This window comes from Haliotis asinina, chromosome 4 (assembly GCF_037392515.1).
Source record: "Haliotis asinina isolate JCU_RB_2024 chromosome 4, JCU_Hal_asi_v2, whole genome shotgun sequence".
Lineage (NCBI taxonomy): Eukaryota > Metazoa > Mollusca > Gastropoda > Lepetellida > Haliotidae > Haliotis > Haliotis asinina.
In genome coordinates, this window is record NC_090283.1 from 78,503,237 (window position 1) to 78,521,753 (window position 18,517).

General features: G+C 37.9%; 2 protein-coding genes across 5 annotated transcripts in view; one reads left to right on the forward strand and one right to left on the reverse strand.

The window, feature by feature from the left end:
* Nucleotides 1–2,591: 2,591 nt before the first annotated feature.
* On the forward strand, nt 2,592–9,125 carry LOC137281938 (gastrula zinc finger protein XlCGF7.1-like). 3 transcript variants are annotated; one of them, XM_067813664.1, is made up of 2 exons: nt 2,592–2,633; nt 4,785–9,125. In XM_067813664.1, the coding sequence occupies exons 1-2, from the start codon at nt 2,611–2,613 to the stop codon at nt 5,485–5,487; spliced, it is 726 nt and encodes a 241-aa protein (XP_067669765.1). In that variant the 5' UTR covers nt 2,592–2,610; the 3' UTR covers nt 5,488–9,125. The 3 variants fall into 3 exon arrangements, with proteins under 3 accessions (XP_067669765.1, XP_067669766.1, XP_067669767.1); XM_067813665.1 differs by having other exon boundaries at nt 2,598–2,702; XM_067813666.1 differs by lacking the exon at nt 2,592–2,633 and adding an exon at nt 3,011–3,025.
* Nucleotides 9,126–12,588: 3,463 nt separating this feature from the next.
* LOC137281939 (run domain Beclin-1-interacting and cysteine-rich domain-containing protein-like) overlaps nt 12,589–18,517 on the reverse strand; it is a 61,373-nt gene continuing 55,444 nt past the window's right edge. The window contains exons 20-23 of one of the 2 annotated variants that reach the window (XM_067813668.1): nt 18,007–18,081; nt 17,073–17,163; nt 14,809–14,881; nt 12,589–13,991 (exon numbers count right to left, since the gene is read on the reverse strand). In XM_067813668.1, coding sequence (XP_067669769.1) covers nt 13,895–13,991; nt 14,809–14,881; nt 17,073–17,163; nt 18,007–18,081 — 336 coding nt within the window. In that variant the 3' untranslated portion in view covers nt 12,589–13,894. The remainder of the gene's footprint in view (nt 13,992–14,808; nt 14,882–17,072; nt 17,164–18,006; nt 18,082–18,517) is intronic. The other variant, XM_067813667.1, reaches the window with a different exon arrangement.

The following is an 18,517-nucleotide window of genomic DNA, read 5'->3' on the forward strand; positions in this document are numbered from 1 at the left end:
ATGTCGAATACGGGGGATGTCTCATCCGAAAACACACTTAAATTGGAAAAATCATTTTCAGTTCTAACAAAGAGTTTGCATATGACGAAGTTGGGCAGTGACAACGGCTGATATCGCTCCATCTTAAACATGTTTCTTAGACAATGGCGTAACAATAAAAATGGAGGGGGGGGTGTTGTTGTTTGGGGGGGGGGGGGGGGGTTAGCTTTCTTTCCGAGCAATCGACCGGTAGGCTCGCTAGCTGGAGCAACTGCCCCATTGGTAACAAACGGAAGCTTTTAGATATTCGCTTCTGTCGTCCTTCAGATAGTTGATGATGGTAACATTAAATCACACACTTACAATCACAGCTGAAATATGTTCATGATTTGCTCATTGTCATCACCTCAACTTTCCAGGAATTAATTTCAAGTACAGGTACTTGAATTTAGATTGTTTAAATTATCCCCTACTTTCTATGTACAGTACAGTTCAGACAAGGAGGCTTTGGATTTTTTTTTAATTACAAGACAAATATTCCTTCGACCCTTCCGTATGTCTATAGTGACGGATGATGTGGCTTCATGACGTCTCTTGGTGTCGCCATATCCATATCATCAGTTTACTTCCAACTTGCTACTATGAAAAGAACACACCACAGTTTACTAGACAATCATAGTGTGCGACATCGTCTCAAACACTCTATACTTAAACAATGTATGTGTTCCTGGGTTAGAGGTCGACACAATCGGACACCTTCTTCTGGAGTGAGTGAGTTTGGTCTTCGCTGCACTGAGCAATATGCTATCAGCATGAGGGGTACTGACGGGTGACACTAGAAATGGTCTTTATACATTGTACCCATGTGAAGAATCTAACCAAAGTCTTAGGCAGGACGAGCGAACGCTTTAACCACAAGGCTACCCCACCGCCCCCTTTCTTCTGGATACTGGATGGGACGTAAGCTTTATTCCACCATTGCACCACGCGCTGACGAAGACGAGTGGGCTATTTTAACAGCAAGTACTGGTCTTTTGGTATTATATATGATACTTTTCGGTTGCCTGATGTACAACTGTGTTTTATGTGTCATCTTCAAGAATAGTATCTGGGTTATCATAAATTTATGATGACGTCAACATTGCAGAGGATCTGATGAACGGGCAGGGGGCAAGGAATGGAACAGAAACGTTGTGCGTGCAGTAAAGAAGAAGTTAACTGACATCAACATTTTGCCTCATGCAGATGATAGTTGAGGGAGTAAGTGGGATTTAACGCGCTTGTAACATTGCAGCTGCTTCGACTGTCAGCCTAATGTGAGATGGGAAGACCGACGGTATACAGATATATATACACATTTTGTCTTCGCTACGCATTTGTCGAACAAATCCCGAACATGTAATAGTTGAAATAAATAAATGCTTATCCCCGTAGGTACACACCAGACAACATACTGAATTACTAATGACATCATGGGCCAAACACTATCCTCATCATGCAATCTCCACCGTATTGATACGATGTACTCTCTAAAAAATGTTTCTAAATCAACAGACAAGTTTTCAAAGTGATTTTACTACACATTATGTCAACATTATACAAAACAAAACATTATACAGTCGGAACTGTATACTTTGCGGATATATGCATGTAAATCAAACATGGTCAATTACAGGTTTTCTAATATACCAGGTAGGATATGATACCAACATCCTAGTGCATCATGGGATGCTTGGGTAGTTCAGCACCCATCTGCAGCACCACCACTTACATCATCATCGTCGTCGTGGTGGTCGTCGTCGTCATCATCAAGGCGGTAGGGCAGTCTAACGTTTTCCGCTTATAACGATGAAGACCCAAGTTCGATTCCCCAAATATGTACAATGCCTAAAAAACGTTTCTGGTGTTCAGCCGTGGTATTGCTGGAATATTGTTAAATGCGGCGTAAAAACAAACATAGTCGCTCATCAACATCATCACCACAATATTCATGGTAATCACCATAATAATCACCTTAATTCACCACCACCGCCATAAAACATACATCATGGGCATCGTCCTCATGTTCATCAGTCTCGCCGCCGTCACAGTCATCATTATCATGGCCTCATGGATCATCGTACGTTATTGTTGTTTGTTGAACACAATAATTGCTTCAAAACTTTATATTGCGACATTTCTCTGAAACATTCACATAACGAAAGGCGTACTTCCGATAAGATTCTGGTAAAGGTTATTCTGTTTAAAGATTTCGTGCGCGTAAAGTGGCATAATATATTACGTTTCATTCACACATTATAAACATAATTTTCTATAGGTTGAAAGAATGATTCAGTTATAGTTTTAAAACTCACGATTTCGTGTATGCGAAGTTTTAGGTCATCCATTTCAGTCATTACTCCTCCCTCAGTTTTTCATATTTCATCCTTTTGATTTTACCTCTGTGGTTTGTTTTCGTTCTGTCTGTGCTTTCAATCTTTCATTCGTTAATGAACTGACGTTTTCGCTAACGCTGATTGTTTGAAATGATTCCATCCGTTCATTTGCGGTAGCAGTTACCTCCCTTAGTTATAGTAAAACTCTCGGTGAGCTTACCCCAACATGATACAGGCTGGCTCGTCGCGAAGTAAAATGGCGGATGGGACACAACTCTGGTGAGGTCAAATACGTGAAACAGCCTGCGGTGTACATTGAGCAATATCAGTCGATATTCATAATACAGAGTAAGCTGCTTTGTTAGTCAGACTCGGCGTCTGTATAAATTTCAAGTCCATTTGTATTGTAATTATTGGTATATTGATTGTATCCAGCGACGATCCTAGCATATTCAGGTCGCTCTTCCTAATCTGTAGGATGACGTAGTGTTTTGGAAGTATTACTGCCTGCGAGTAGATCTTTAGCATTGTGGTGTCCACCTGTGAGAGAATGACAGCTGACATACGACATGTAGCATAATCAATGCCAAAAAGACATTCCAGACACTTTGATGATATTTATGTCGCACCGTTTCCTGTCCAATAATGGACAATTATGCGCCACTTCCTTGGTTAGATTACTTTTTATTTTTAAAAAATATTTGGAGAGTTCCGTCCTTACCCCACTATTTACATGTTTACATGGGATCTTTCCTGGATGTAATATTCCAACACAGAAATAAGTTCATTGATTGTCTTTTTTATACATGTTCTGATTTATTGAACGTATATTTAGAGTGAAGTATGCATGTCAGATTGTAATTTTGGGTTTTGTTTGGGGTTGTACGGCAGAACTCTTACCAAATATTGTCTTTATCATAATCATGAAAATCTAAAGGACTGGTACTTAATTTTTGTCAGTGGCACTGGTTAGATCGAATCGGGAGAGCCACTAACAAATGGCAGTTTTGAGGAAAGTGACATAAAATACAATACACTTATTTCTAACAGATCATGAACAGATGAACATTTTGTGAAAAATGTTACAAAGTGATTTTGTAATGTATAGAAACGAAGGGAGGGCCATCAAAAGTATGAAAAACATGTACATTATGGTCCTTGTTTTCATTTGAGAAGTGCATAAAAAACCAAGAGGAGGAGCACGGTTCCTGGTAGGTGACAGTGAATGGAAAAGGTGAATTTATTTTGATATGGTGATAGGGTAGTGTTAATAGGTTGACATCTGTTGTGATTAAACCCTTGAAGATCCAAGTCAGCAACTCCTACGAAAAATTATATTAGATGGTCAGAGTGGGTTGTCTGAAGATGTCCGAAAATGGAATTCTTGTGTTTTGAACAACAAACATGCAAATAAAATGTAACAATATTTCTGGAGCCTTATTGGACAAATACTGTTTTTCCTGAAAAAAAACCCCAAATACAATGTGGTACTGTGATGTTCCCTCTTGAGATACAAATACCAGTGGGCATATATGATATCATTGGGCCATGTTTTAGAGCGTACACCAGTGATTACAAAGTTGTCTTGATGTGGCCTGTTTTAGTACTTTTACAATTATTCATGTGTTACAAAACCTATAATGTACTTGTTAACAGGCACACGTGAAGGTCACGGGTAGAATAGAACTTCAGCAACCCATGCTTGCCATAAAAAGCAACTGTGCTTGTCATAAGAGGCGACCAAAGGGATCGGGTGGTCAAGCTTGCTGACTTGGTTGACACATGACATCGCTTCCCAATTGCGTAGATTGATGTTCATGTTGTTGATCACTGGATTGTCTGGTCCAGACTCAATTATTTACAGACCGCTGCCATATAGCTGGAATATTGCTGAGTGCGGTGTAAAACTAAACTCACTCACTGTTAACAGGTCCACATACAAATAGTCATGTATATAAACAAGGTGTCTACAACCTGAAAGAAAATGAATGTTTCCTAAAACTAAGAAGCAGCAAATTATAACTGCACACATCTAGAACACCCGTAGATTAGTGTGGGTTTACTGAAATGCTTGCCTTGAAGTTTTAGAGAATGGGTTATTGACATAGTGATCACTTGATCACTTTTTATTCTCAGCTCCCTTGGGAGTATAAAGACCAAGTCGCTTGTGAGGACCCAGAAATAGAAGGCTAACAGTCACATTACTGTGTCTGCCTAACGGGTAACCATTTACTTTTAACAAAATCACACGACATCAGACATGACATGTTTGAAGATCAATGTTGTGCAGGTCCCAAGCCTTTAGAAGCCCCAAATTTCTGCACTACATGCTGTAATCATATTAAGAAACTCATCCCTGTCAACCATCTCTAAAATCATAAGAAAGGATTGTTTTGTTTAGTAGCCTTAAGTTTAGCGTCAATGTTTCAGGGCTCCAGACATGATGGAAGAAGCCCTGGCATCTGTTCCGATTCCCCACACTGTCACTGTAACAATTGATGCGTGCCAGCCGATAGTCACACCACCTGCACAACTACCTTGTGAAGTGTGTGGGAAGACATTCAGCAAAAAGTTCCAGCTCAACCGTCACATGAAACTACACACGGATGACAAACCACACAAATGTGACTTCTGTGACAAAGCATTTTTTTACGCAAGTAACCTCAACCAACACCGACGGTCACACACTGGCGAGAAACCCTACAACTGTGGAGAATGTGGGAAACGGTTTGCAAAACTGAGCGGTCTAAAAAATCATATATTTACACACACTGGTCAAATGGCTGGTGGAAGCGGTCAAGGAAGCATACCCAAAAAGGAATTCACATGTAATGTGTGTGGAAGGTCATTTCCACAGAAATACCAAATGAAGCGCCATCTAGACATGCATATGGCAGGAAGGTCGGAGAGGTCGTACAAGTGTCGTGTGTGCGGAGACGTGGCTCCCAACTACCATGCATTTATTGCACACACAAATGTTCATCTGGTGCCCCCAAGCACCAACCCAGCTAGAAAGGATGGAAAGTGGTGCTCCATCTGTGAAAGAAATATTTCCGATTCTGAACTTGTAGACAATAAATGTGAGACCTGTGGCAAGAAAAAAATCACAAATGTTACATGGAAGACTGTATAATTCCAGGATCTGATCAGAATCAAACCGTGGATATTTGCAGAGACGTTGACTGGATTTGATTCCTTCCTCAGGTTTACTTTGATGAGATCATCCTATCTCTGGAATTCAGATACCATATTTTCTCCATTAGACATTCAGGTGTCTATCAATTATGTGCAGGCCATTGACACAGCAATTTTGGTTCATGTGGCAATTCAGTGGCAATGCCAGATTCTACTGTCGTACAAACATACATTTCCAGCAAACCGTCATTAAAGGTCACATGCAACTTTGCAGATTCTGATACCTTTTTGTATGCACTTACCAAAACAAATCATCACAAATGCCAGTTCAACCTATTAATTGAAAAAAAAATGCAATACAGTGAAAAAAGGCATGTGAAATCAAAATTCAAACGATTCACTGATTTTCCCCCTGAGAAAAAGTGGTTTCAACAGCCATGCTGCGCTGTGCTCATAATGCATGCGCAGTGAATAGGTCCGCAAAGCTCAAAACAGTATGCCTGCCCTGAGTATGAGGTTGTGAGCAGTAGTCTAATCTTGGTTGTATACAAACAAGTAAATAATCTACTCGTTACATGAAAAAAAACATGTTGATTGTCATAAGCAGACTGTCATAGAGAAAACTCAGTGTCTGGTTTATTGACACCTATATGTCTTACTGCCTGTCTGCTAATGATAAATTGCAATGTACAACCTAATCATGTTAAGAGCTGACTAAGCATATCAGCATTTGAATCAGTGATCAGTGAAAAGGCTTTGTTGCTCTTGAGTGCACACCCACCGGCTCTGACTGGGTTCTGTACCACGGCTCCTCCATTTCTAGGGAGGTAAACCCAAGTTCAAAATGTTGCACTTTTGATTTATGATTATATGCTTTTGTTCATTTGTTTTTTTCTTAATCAACTGTGCATTTTATGTATCACGAATAAGTGATAACTGCATTTTGATTATGTTTTAATTTTTGGTTGCATGTGACCTTTAAGTGAAAGAGTAATCATTAAGTCAGTGTTTGACACTGAACAAAATTAGTCAGCGTTCCAAAGGACAAGCACATAGAAAAATGTACTGTGTTGGATCTCAATTAGGGAAAAAGAGTTTTAAAGGTTACTTATTCTGTTTGACTGACATTTTGAAAGTTGATGAATGAGAAAGTTATTATACTTTTGTGGATAGATAACTTCTATATTATATTATGATGTGATGTTTCGGTACAGATTCTCATACCATTGTCGAGCAAGATGTATTTCTTCACCGAACAAATTGATTGAGAAACCATCCTACAAGAGAACCATTGTAACGAGTATGGTTGTTGTGTACGTTGATTTTGCTTAAGAAAATTTGGTGAATCTATCATTGATGTTAAGAATGAACAAACTAAAGCTATTTAGTTGGTAGAGCATCAGAGGGTATAGAACGAAATGTTGACAATGGCCAGTAGATATGTTATTGTCCAACATTGATCAGATGTGGAAAGTAAACAGAACAGGATTCATTACTTTTGTTACATCACATGTACTCATTGCAGAAAGTTGAATTATTTGCAAGATCTTTTACATTGTCAAGAATTCTCACCTGTGACATTAAGCAGCCATTCAGTCTCATAGTTGCACACACAGAAGTTTATGATTTATGATCATGCAGTGGCGATGACATAGTATGCCGGTAGTGTTACTATGGTTTCCAGTCAATATGCTATCACTACATTGGAAGAATGTTTTAAACAGCTATACATGCAACAGTATGGAGTACAGTGGTTTTTTCATTAGGTGTCTTCAGCATTTTAGTTCATCATATGGAACATATATGTATATATACAATATACTTGTGTTAAACTCGACTGGAGAAAACCTTGTAGGACATTTGAAATAACTATCAAAACGAATTCCAGAATGTTGATAACCACTGATTGTCTGACAGTATTGCTCTTTCATTCCCAGAGGTAACTCATGAGAAGTCTGGACAGACTTTTGTATTAGTACCATTTAGGTACACAAAAAGACTTTTTATTGGTTAATGGCCAATGCATATTAACCTGTACTGGAAACTTTCACATGTGGTATGAATCTGTCTTGGCAAGTTCCAACGGGTACTTTGTGACCTTTGATGCTGAAATCCAACTCATGTGGAGAATTCAACTATCATTATCACAGCATGTTTTTTTTTTATATATAAATATATCTATGAAGTGGAAATAGAGATTGGACCAAAAGAGTTTTCCTAGATTGTGATATTATTTGAAATAACAAGTCCCTAAAATAATAATTTTCAGCACTGTGTTCATTTGAATATTTAATCATGGCAAAGTGCTTCACGCCCCTAACCATGGCAGATAAGGGAGTGAAGAATAAAAACAGTACCAAATAAATGTGAAGGGTGAAAATGAATTGTTCAGACAGTTGCTAGGTTGTATGGCAAGTGGCCATTTTACTGATAATATCCTGGATAAACTTCGTAACTTCTGGTTATACATGACCTCACACAGTATTCACATTTTTCATACAATCATCATACTTTGCAGGGCCTATTTTTTCATAAAAGAACCTTATCCCTGACGTTAGGTACTCGTTTCTCAATCAACATTTGCATGTCGATTTGAATTTAGGTATACGGTTAGGGTATTTTTTATTGGTGGATAGTGTAAATATAGAAGGATGGTAGATTTCTGCTGATCTGCAAATTTCTGCTGATTTTATTTGAAGCTGATAATTCAGACCCAAGATTCAATGGCACAATATTAAGTTTTCAGCTGAAAATAGATTTTGGTGTTGCCATTCTTGAAATGCTAATAGGGTTGTCATTGATTGGAAACGTTGTCTTCAATATGACAATTCCAGAGTGACACAGAAAATCAAACAATGATAAACTTTATTTGTTTTATACATGTTTCAGTAGATACCTATATTGAGTTGCAGTTAATCAATTTAATGGTCAGTTACGTGTGTGAAACTGAATGTTCTGCCTTCTCATTGTCCATCTTGATCCAATAATCTTGAAGTATGTAAATATTTCTGTGGCAGAGTATTCTAATTTTGGCGTGATATTCATGAATTTGTGTTGGTTCCTTACAGTTCCAATATTAGAATATTCGTAATATAGTTACATCAGTTTCCCTATATACGTGATGTTTGCAATGAGAAGTTGATGACAAGTTGTTACAATTTGAGCAGGTGTATTATTTTATATTTAAGATACAGTTAACATTTTTACGAGAGCATGTTCAAAATGGTGGTTTACACAACATCTTTATATTTAAGTATGTAACCATGACTGAAATAGAGTGGCATTCTGAAGCGTTCAAGCTGTGTGATGGCAGTCCGTATTAATAAGTCGGGGGAAGTCAGTGATTGCTGTCATGAGCATCAGGGATACGATGACATGCATCAAACAAGTCAGCAATTCTCTTTCACGATAAGTCGTCACTCGGGTGTACTGCAATACATGGTACTTTTTAGCATACATATGGGCCTGTATCATTACATAGGATGATTTACATTAATGAAGGAATTACCCTACCGAAATACAGTTGACATCCTAGAATGGACTCCAGTGACTTTGTCAGTTGCTGTTGCAGTGATGTCAGATGTGACCGACATTAAGTGACGATTGTGACTGAAGAATTAAAAGAATTTTACTGTTCATTGCCTTTTTGTTTTTGTTTGAGAAAATGTGTCATGACAGGTTCATTCCCGAGACCCCATGCAGCTTCTGTGAAATATCTAACCTCAGGTCAGGATTTCCCACCCTCATCCCCTCTCGGATTACATAAATATTACATGTGTATGTAAGATGTGTCGAGTGGATTCCTGATTTACTCGCAAGTATTTCTTTATCATGGCACCTTCATATGATCATGTGGCTCGTGAATGTCTGCAATATTTGGAAATGGGGGTTGAGAGTGGTCTAGAAACAATCCGGTTAAACGGATTTGATGCAGTCATCAGTTCATGCATATAACTATGCTGAAAGAATCAAGACAGCATTTAGAGGGGTTATATTTCGTGTAAGCCAGCTCATTTTCCAGTCCTCTACCATGTTGCTTGTTTAACACCAATATTCCAGCTATATGGTGCTGGTCTGTAAATATTCACTTCAAGACCAGATAATCCAGTGATCAACATCAGGATCATCACTGTACGCAATTGCAATGCAATGACATGTCAACCAATTCAGTGAGCCCGACCACCCAATCCGTTATTCGTCATACCTCAGTCACTGATGACATAATACCAATGAGACATAATGGTGAAATCGGTATGTACTGTTCAAACATCACGACAAATAACACAAACACGTCTAATATTGTAAGTATTTATTTTGGTTGGGTTGTCTTCCCATTATAACCGGAACTTACAATATAACAAATACATAAAATAATATCTCTGTATACATTTCACAATATTGCATATCAGTGAGTAACAATACTTCTTTGCCAGGATTAAATCATCTCCGATATCTCCACGGTATGAATTCCGAAAAGTGTCCACTACACCCTGATAATTTTATTACCTCCCTTTGCTGGCTCCGCATTCTCAAAGTAGCCAGTCAGCAAAGTCGCCATTACAGTTGCCAGTGTCAACAAAGAAAGCAGTCATAGCTGCAAAGGTCTGTTTGACTCAGATTTGGGGGAAATCATACAGACGAACTGATAGGTCCAAAAATACATGCAAGAACTTCTACCTCTGTCAGAAAACCTCTGTGTCGTTTGTGTTGCCAAGTTTAATTGGTTGGATGATTTAAAAAGCAAAAGTGAGTTGTGATTGTTTCAGATAATTTAAAAAGCGAAAGTAAGTTATGAAGTTATGATTGTTTCAGTCACACCTGTAAATGCATTCAGGGTATTGTGGAGATTCATATAACTGGAGATATCAAGGATGGGATTAAATTGCAGTCCACAAGTATCAGTTTCACATCTTGCGGACATTGTGATATCTTCACAATTACAGATACATAAGGCTTACACTATTTGTTGGAATGAAAGAATAAATAGATATAGCTCTACATTGCAGCATGCTCATTTTGTGCTCTGTTTTCTACATTTCAAACCCTTTTTATTCCCTCCTTAGCCCACAGACAACATAACACTGCTGGAATCTGTAGTAAAGATCCCCTCGATGGAAGTTGCTGATCATCAATATATACTTCCTTTCAAAAGTTTAGACTACTGTAAATACATACTTCAGGCATGTTATCCAAACTAATTTTTTTGCAAAATATTCCATACTGTTTAAAGGTACTGTTTACACATGAACTGATGTATTGTTAAACAAAGTCAAAATGGAAAGATTATTGTCATGAGATCAATAAATGATAATCAGTAAAAACTGGTGAACTCGTATAGCTTCTCCACCAAAATGCCGCTGTTCACATGCACAACATTTGCATGTGTTTCAGCAGTTTGATTCATGATCCTTGAGCAATTCATGTACATAAGGTTTGCAGTGGATAAATGATTCTTAGAAGTAACCATATATCTATATGTAACATATAGTGTGTGTTTCAAGTGAGTCCAAACTTTTGAAAGGAAGTATATTTCGGGACATGTTCATGAAATAGTGCACTCATACTTCACTGCAAAAATGTACCCGCCAAATGTTTTTTACCCTTAACGTTTCTTGTTCAGCATACATTCAGTAACTCAAAATATGACCAGCACTGTATGACTGTAGAAATTAGTTCTGTCAGGATGTCCGTCTGTTAGTAAACAAGTGTCTCTGATATTAATCCCTGCATTTACTCCATCTGTGCCCTTCATTTCATCAGACTGCACAGATTTTCAATGGATATAAAAAAATTACAGGACACCTGCAATATATCAACTTTTCATTGAAGAGTGATGAACAAGCATGACAAGTGAAATTGGAGGAAGACCACAATTCCTGTGGTAATGCTGCTGATAATGTTCTTTGGTAGTTGGTGATTGTGAAGGAAACCTGTGGTTACAACTCCACGCAATTCCTCTATTAAGTTTACAGAGTCTTTCTCCATTTGTATTCTTCCATCGAGACTACAAACAGCAGGTGCATCATAGGGGAAGCATTCACTTTCTTCTTGGAGTAGGGCGAGGTCCCCAGGATTTCAGATGAAATATACAATTAAGCCTCTTTCTTACATGTCCAAAATGATACAGTTTGTTCTGGTTTTTTTTTCAAAAAATGCTGATCTCCATCAAATGTATCCTCCCTCCCTTTGAAAATCAAATAGTTGCAAATAGGAAACAAGCAAAGCTGGGAGAGACTGGGCAGCACAGTGAAGTACCGCCTGTTACTAGTGAAGCAGTAAGATACAGATGTAGAAACCATATGTGAGATAAATATTGTGATCATCTTCTAGGTAGGAAGTATTTACTACTAATCACTATACTCCTACAGAGACTGACCTGGGTTATTCAAAAGTTTGGTGCTCATCATGAAAGAGGAATGTAAGAAGTAGAAGAGGTGTGTCAGAAAGGCAATGTCAAGAGTTCTCTTCATTCCATGAACCCCTGGAATATCAGTCAGCGACAAGCTTGACACAAATGTCATGGCAATATCACAGGTTCAGTAACCTTAATGATTGTTGAATGACATGTTTGTCCTGGAATAAATATCACTAAAATGACATTACAAGACGATGAAATCCTCAAACTTGTTTTCAAAATACAGATTCTTGTACCATTGTATCACTGTCCCTGCTTGACAACTGTACATGAATCTGTATCAAAACATTGTTTTCTCATAATAAAGAAGTTGTTATCCGTCAAGTTTGTCAATTTTGTACTTCCCAGCTTCTAAAATGCTGCTCAAAGATGTTATGGACACTATTCTCACAATTCTGCATTTAACACTTCGAAAGACGTTTGTAGATAGCTGCATATGAAAGGTTCATCAGAAATACTATTATGACGATGAGAACAGGAAAAGTAGAAGGTAAGCATTTGACAAAGTTTTATAAAAGCAAGAAAGATACTACTTGTGCACATCAACTGGATCAGTGGTTTGTGGGTAAAACAGGAAAATACATTAGCATGCATGCTGTTACTGATATAATGGCAATGACAAATGTTCAGGTATATGGAATATTTTGGCTGCAAAGTGGAAAGTGAGTGGAAAGCACATCATTATGACAAACAGGTTTATTGAACAGCAACCCTACGACATGACTAGAAGCTTTAACACCAGGAATGTGACCACATGGAAGCATCAAATCCACAGCTTGACGAGGCTGCTCAAATATTGCTAGCACGGTGTTTCCTGATAAGACAGGTGTTCATTTTCCCCATAGGCCATGCCAGCTGCTAGCCTGTTTTATGTATCTGAAAGTCATATATTTTTAAGAAAAATGAAAAAAAAATAAAAACCAATTGTCCCCGCTCAGAAAATAAAATCCTGATGTTTTTATTGGCCAAAATATGAGAACTTACCAGATGTTTTAAGATTGTATTTTGTCTCATATACTCATCATGAATTGCTAAAAGTAAAATACTTTTAGCATTTAGAAGTAATATTACCTTGACAAGTTTTTTTGTTTTTCCCTCCTGCCATAAAACAAAAACTGAAATTGGTCTGTCCCAATAAGTTGACATGGTGTTTCCTGATAATACAGATATTATTTCACCCTTATATTCTAATACAGACCCTGCTCTTACAAACCTCTACCAGCAGTGTGAATCAGCTCACAGATAACTTCTTCTCCTATGCTGTCATTGAGGACTGTTGTAAATACAGAGGTAATGACTCATCAATTCTTTACAAATAAATAAAAAACAACAAAGTTCCCCAAATTTCCATGCACTGTAAATTAGTGTAGTCTGGTTGTGGTTTAAGTCTACCCTCAGCTCTTTCCTGGCCAGATGGTAGTAGTCTGTAAATAATCAAGAATGGACCAGATGATCCAGTGATTGAGATAATGACTACAACGCACTGTGTCATGGCACCAGATAACCATCAAGCAAGTCCCAAACCTGACCTCTCGATCCTTTTGGTCTTACAGCTTGAAAACCTTGTTTCATCTAATATTTAACCAGACACAAATGCGGCAGTACTGGTGATATATCATATCATCTGGATTGTTCGATAAATTTCTCATGTTTCAAACTGCCTTGTAGTTCTTAACAGTAGAAAAAAATACTTGGGAGTAGGAATCATTTACTATTGGAATCATGTACTTCTGGCAGTCAAGACACGTTAGGTTTAGAAGTTTCTGTTTTCAAGCACCTGTCATACATCTGTAAGGAATGTAGGCTGAAAAATGTTCAATAAACTGATGATATTTTCTCCTGTGAAATCATTCCTGTACACAAACTGAAATATGAATATTAATGTAAAAAGACAGTCCATCTGTTTTCATAGCAAGGCATATTTTCTTGTGACTTGGTTCTTGCATATCATATAAATATATCACAGACAATCATGAACACAGATTTGGTATCAGGATTTCACACCAGAGGGCTCTGTACTGTCGTTACCACTGTCGTCAGAGAAGTAGTTGTCTTGAGAGACGGACTGTGCAGCAAGACGCTGTTTCCTGAGGAACAAAAAATAAGAATAACATTATTGACTAATAATCTTCAGATTTGTAGTAAAGTATAGACAACATCTTCTTGTCAAATGACATGACAACAAGAAGCATATCTCCAGCCTTACAATGTCACATCTCTGCCGAGTGAGACAGCAATATATGACTGAGGTGTAGCTATGTCAAATTTACATCTGCCCTATAGACTGTAGTGCATACAGAGCAGTGTGAGGGTCACATGGGGGTAAATGTTACATTCCATTCCATTAGAAGTGGTCTTCAACAGCCCATGCTTGTCACAAAAGGCAGCTAATATGTCGTTGGGACAGTCTTGTTGACTTGGTTGACACATGCCATCAATCACAACTGATCATAATGTTGATCACTGGACTGTCAGGTCCAGACCACACTCAAAGAGTCCTAGTTATTTCCCTTCAAGCCAAGCTTGAGGCAGGGAAAAAAGTCGGAGACCTCTCTTCTGAGTCAGGTCACAGTTCTCATCTCAACTGCTGAAGCAATTTTCAAGGTAACTGTCTCAATGGACATAACATCCAGACTTGCTACATTACTCAGTAATTACCAAGTCATTTTCAATACGGCCACCATAGTAGCCATGTTTGCAGTCATATCAGAATACTGTGATCAGTGTTAAGAGATACCATTGGTCTGATTACTTGTACAGTTTCAGATCCTTCACAGTTTCAGAGGATCAAACATGCAAATGTAAAGGATGAACGATGATGTAGCAGATAAATGAACATCACTTCAACAGTTCTCTTGACTTGTCAGATGTGCAGGAGAAGTCTAGTGGTGTTCTTCATCTTACCTCAGTTCTATCCTGGAACACTTTGGACATTTTCCTGGGATGAAGCAGGTCTTGTGATAGCAGGCATGACAATCTGGAACCAAGGGCATCCCATCAGAACATAGATAGAGTGTTGGGCCCAGCAATCTACAGACTAACGGCAAGATGGAGGTCAAGTTTCAATTAAAGAGGCCTCAACCAACTTGCAAAAGGTACAACCTAAGATAAAAACCAAGATGCTCCAGCCAAATTCCATCTGGATTGATTTTTATTGCAATATGAAGATGTAATATTTATTTGTTTTATTCAGAAGTATACCTACTCAAAAACTGACATGCAGCTGGTGCAAGTTAGACAAGTAACTAGACTGTACCTTGTAATACTGGGTTGTACTAATGCAAGTTACAGATCTCTAAATTGAGGCCTGTAGGCACATCACACTTTCAATAAGTTCTTTTAACATGCATTTGGAATGTAAACGTATGTCATATCACGGATTACACATTCTGCCAGTGAGATGAAGGAATGTTATCTGAACTAATTTTTAATCAAGAAGAATATGTTCCAGCAATCTGTCATTTTAACTGTAAAATATTTATAGCTATTACTAGTGGGTGAGTTTAGTTATGCATCGCTCTCAGCAACATCCATTTTCTGCCCTCTTCATGTCCAGAGTGAATGGATGCAATATGATTGTGGTTGCTTTGAATAATTGGATATTAAATAGGAGACACAGTTTTGCAGCAATGAATATAAACCTTACTGAAAGACATTTTGAGTAAAGTCAGTCACCTAGAATATAAACCTTACTGAATGACATTTTGAGTAAAGTCAGTCAACTAGAATATAAACCTTACTGAATGACATTTTGAGTAAAGTCAGTCAACTAGAATATGAAGCTTACTGAATGACATTTTGAGTAAAGTCAGTCAACTAGAATATGAACCTTACTGAAAGACATTTTGAGTAAAATCAGTCACCTAGAATATGAAGCTTACTGAATGACATTTTGAGTAAAATCAGTCACCTAGAATATGAAGCTTACTGAATGACATTTTGAGTAAAATCAGTCACCTAGAATATGAAGCTTACTGAATGACATTTTGAGTAAAATCAGTCACCTAGAATATGAAGCTTACTGAATGACATTTTGAGTAAAATCAGTCAACTAGAATATGAACCTTACTGAATGACATTTTGAGTAAAATCAATCAACTAGAATATGAACCTTACTGAATGACATTTTGAGTAAAATCAGTCACCTAGAATATGAACCTTACTGAATGACATTTTGAGTAAAATCAATCAACTAGAATATGAACTTGTTTCAAAGGCATTTAGAAGTTGGAGGAATCAAACTAAAAGTGCTTTATGGTTCAACTTCTTTATTCTACAAGGTCACAACGTTTCGAGACAGATTCTAGTCTCTTCTTCACCTGATTCTTCACCTGAAGAAGAGACTAGAATCTGTCTCGAAACGTTGTGACCTTGTATAACAAAGAAGTTGAACCATAAAGCACTTTTAGTTAGAATATGAACCTTACTGAAAGACATTTTGAGTAAAATCAATCAACTAGAATATGAACATTAGTCAATATATGTAAAGACCATGTTATATTGCAAGATAGTGTTACAACAGGATTTACTTGCACAGTCCAATACAAATTTGTTGATACTCTATTTCTGAAGACTGATCACATCAAGAAGATGAAGGAAGACTGGCAGTTAAGGTTATTTACATAACAGACCATAATGATACTGATTTTAGGTCATGTTAGCACCTTGGCTTATCTATGACATCAGCTTATCTATGCTCATATACAGAAATGTGATGTGTGATGCAAGCCTATAATTGGACATAGGAAGATTGCTACCAACTATATGACATGTAAACAAAAAGACGTCTGCCTCTCAACGGGATTCTTAAAATCAGTGAAACATTTCCTGAAAAGCTTAAAACTCCTATAGAAATTATGTTTAAGTTGAGTGTGCATACACTTCAATGTATAAAACAGTTTAAATAAAGCATTGAAAATCAGTGAAATAAATGTCTACATAGTGAACTCAAAGACAGTTAATCCAACGGTTTTCGAAATCTGGACACTGCATGTGTCATATTATGACGTCAAACATAGAGATACAGCTTCTTGGCAAAGGGTTGGGCAGACAGCGTGGCAGCAGGTATTACTCTCTCCAGTTGTCATCCAGTGCCACGGAAACTGGTTGAAGCGTCATTGCCAGATGAAAGCATTTTTCAAGAAGGTAAGACGAAGGTCAGTACTTACCTGGACACTGGAACACCTTGTCCAGCTGGAAGGGGAAGATGATGTCATGGCTGTTGCACAACTCACAGATGAAGCCAAGACCCTGACAGAACTGAAACAGCACCAATCCAGTCAGTATCAGAATTATGATATTTGACAATACTGCCATATCACATCCCACTATGTGTCTGTTTAACAACTACTGGCTGCATCCTTTGATTTTGACCTGGTCCATACAAGGTTTGTCTGATATGGGGGGAGTGTGTTTACGTTTAATGGTACACAGCAATATTCACACTCTATGATGCCAGTCTGGGAGACCTGGTCGGTACAGGGTTTGTTTGATTTTGGTGTGAGTGTGTTTACGTTTAATGGTACACAGCAATATTCACGCTCTATGATGCCAGCCTGTGAATAATCCAGTTTGGACTGACAGTCCAGTCACTAATACTGTGAGGAATGATCCATGTACAAGCAAAAGAATACATATTAACCAAGTAATCACGTCTGGCAACCAGGTCTGGTCTCCTCTAAACACCACCACAGACTGCTTGGATAGGTCCCCAAACAAAGACCTGCCACAGTGTGCACTAATGGTGGTCTTGTCATATAACAAGCACTGGGTCATGTCAAAGGGCAACATGTGGTACATGGCTGTTTGTCTGGGCCTAAACTATCGGATCCTTTGTTTGGACCTACATCCAGTATAAACTTAAGTGAGGTAAAGAAGAATGTGGACTACTTTTGTGGATATACAACTTATATATTCTATAGGCGACGTTTTGATATAGATTCTAATGTCACTATCAAGCAAGTTATGCATGCCTATAAAGAATAAAGAAGTTGCATATCCATGAAAACAGTCCTCATTCTTCATCTACCCACCTTCTAGAATGTCAGCTAAAGAAGCCAAGTGAGACTGTAATGACAAACACAGAAAGAAGAGCCAACATACCGGGCAGTCTAGGATGTGGGACATGGCGTTGTGGACACAGTTCTTCAGTTGGTTAACCATATCACCACTCTTAACCTGCAACAAGAAATACATGAACAACCATCACACTAGACTACATCCAGTCAAACATTCTACATGCTGGCTCAACAAAGCACTAGTCACAGCAACAATCTAAACATGCAAACATACTGTAACAGATGACATTGTTAATAGATCTGTTATCAGATCACTAAGCTTTTGTCAAGAAAAGCATATCCATTCTATAAATGGAACATTAACTGAGCACAGGAGTTGTATTGGCCTTCGTTAACACAAACAAACTAAAATCAGAATATTTTCAAATGAAGTTCAACTTTGTTACAAAGTCATAAACACTAACATGATCAGCACAATGCCAAATCGTAGTTTTATCAAAAATAATATCAGAATCATTAATCCAAAGATAAAAGTCATAGAAAGTTGAGTGTTTTGATGGTCCTGTACAGGCCAGTACAAGAAAAGAGCGCAAGGA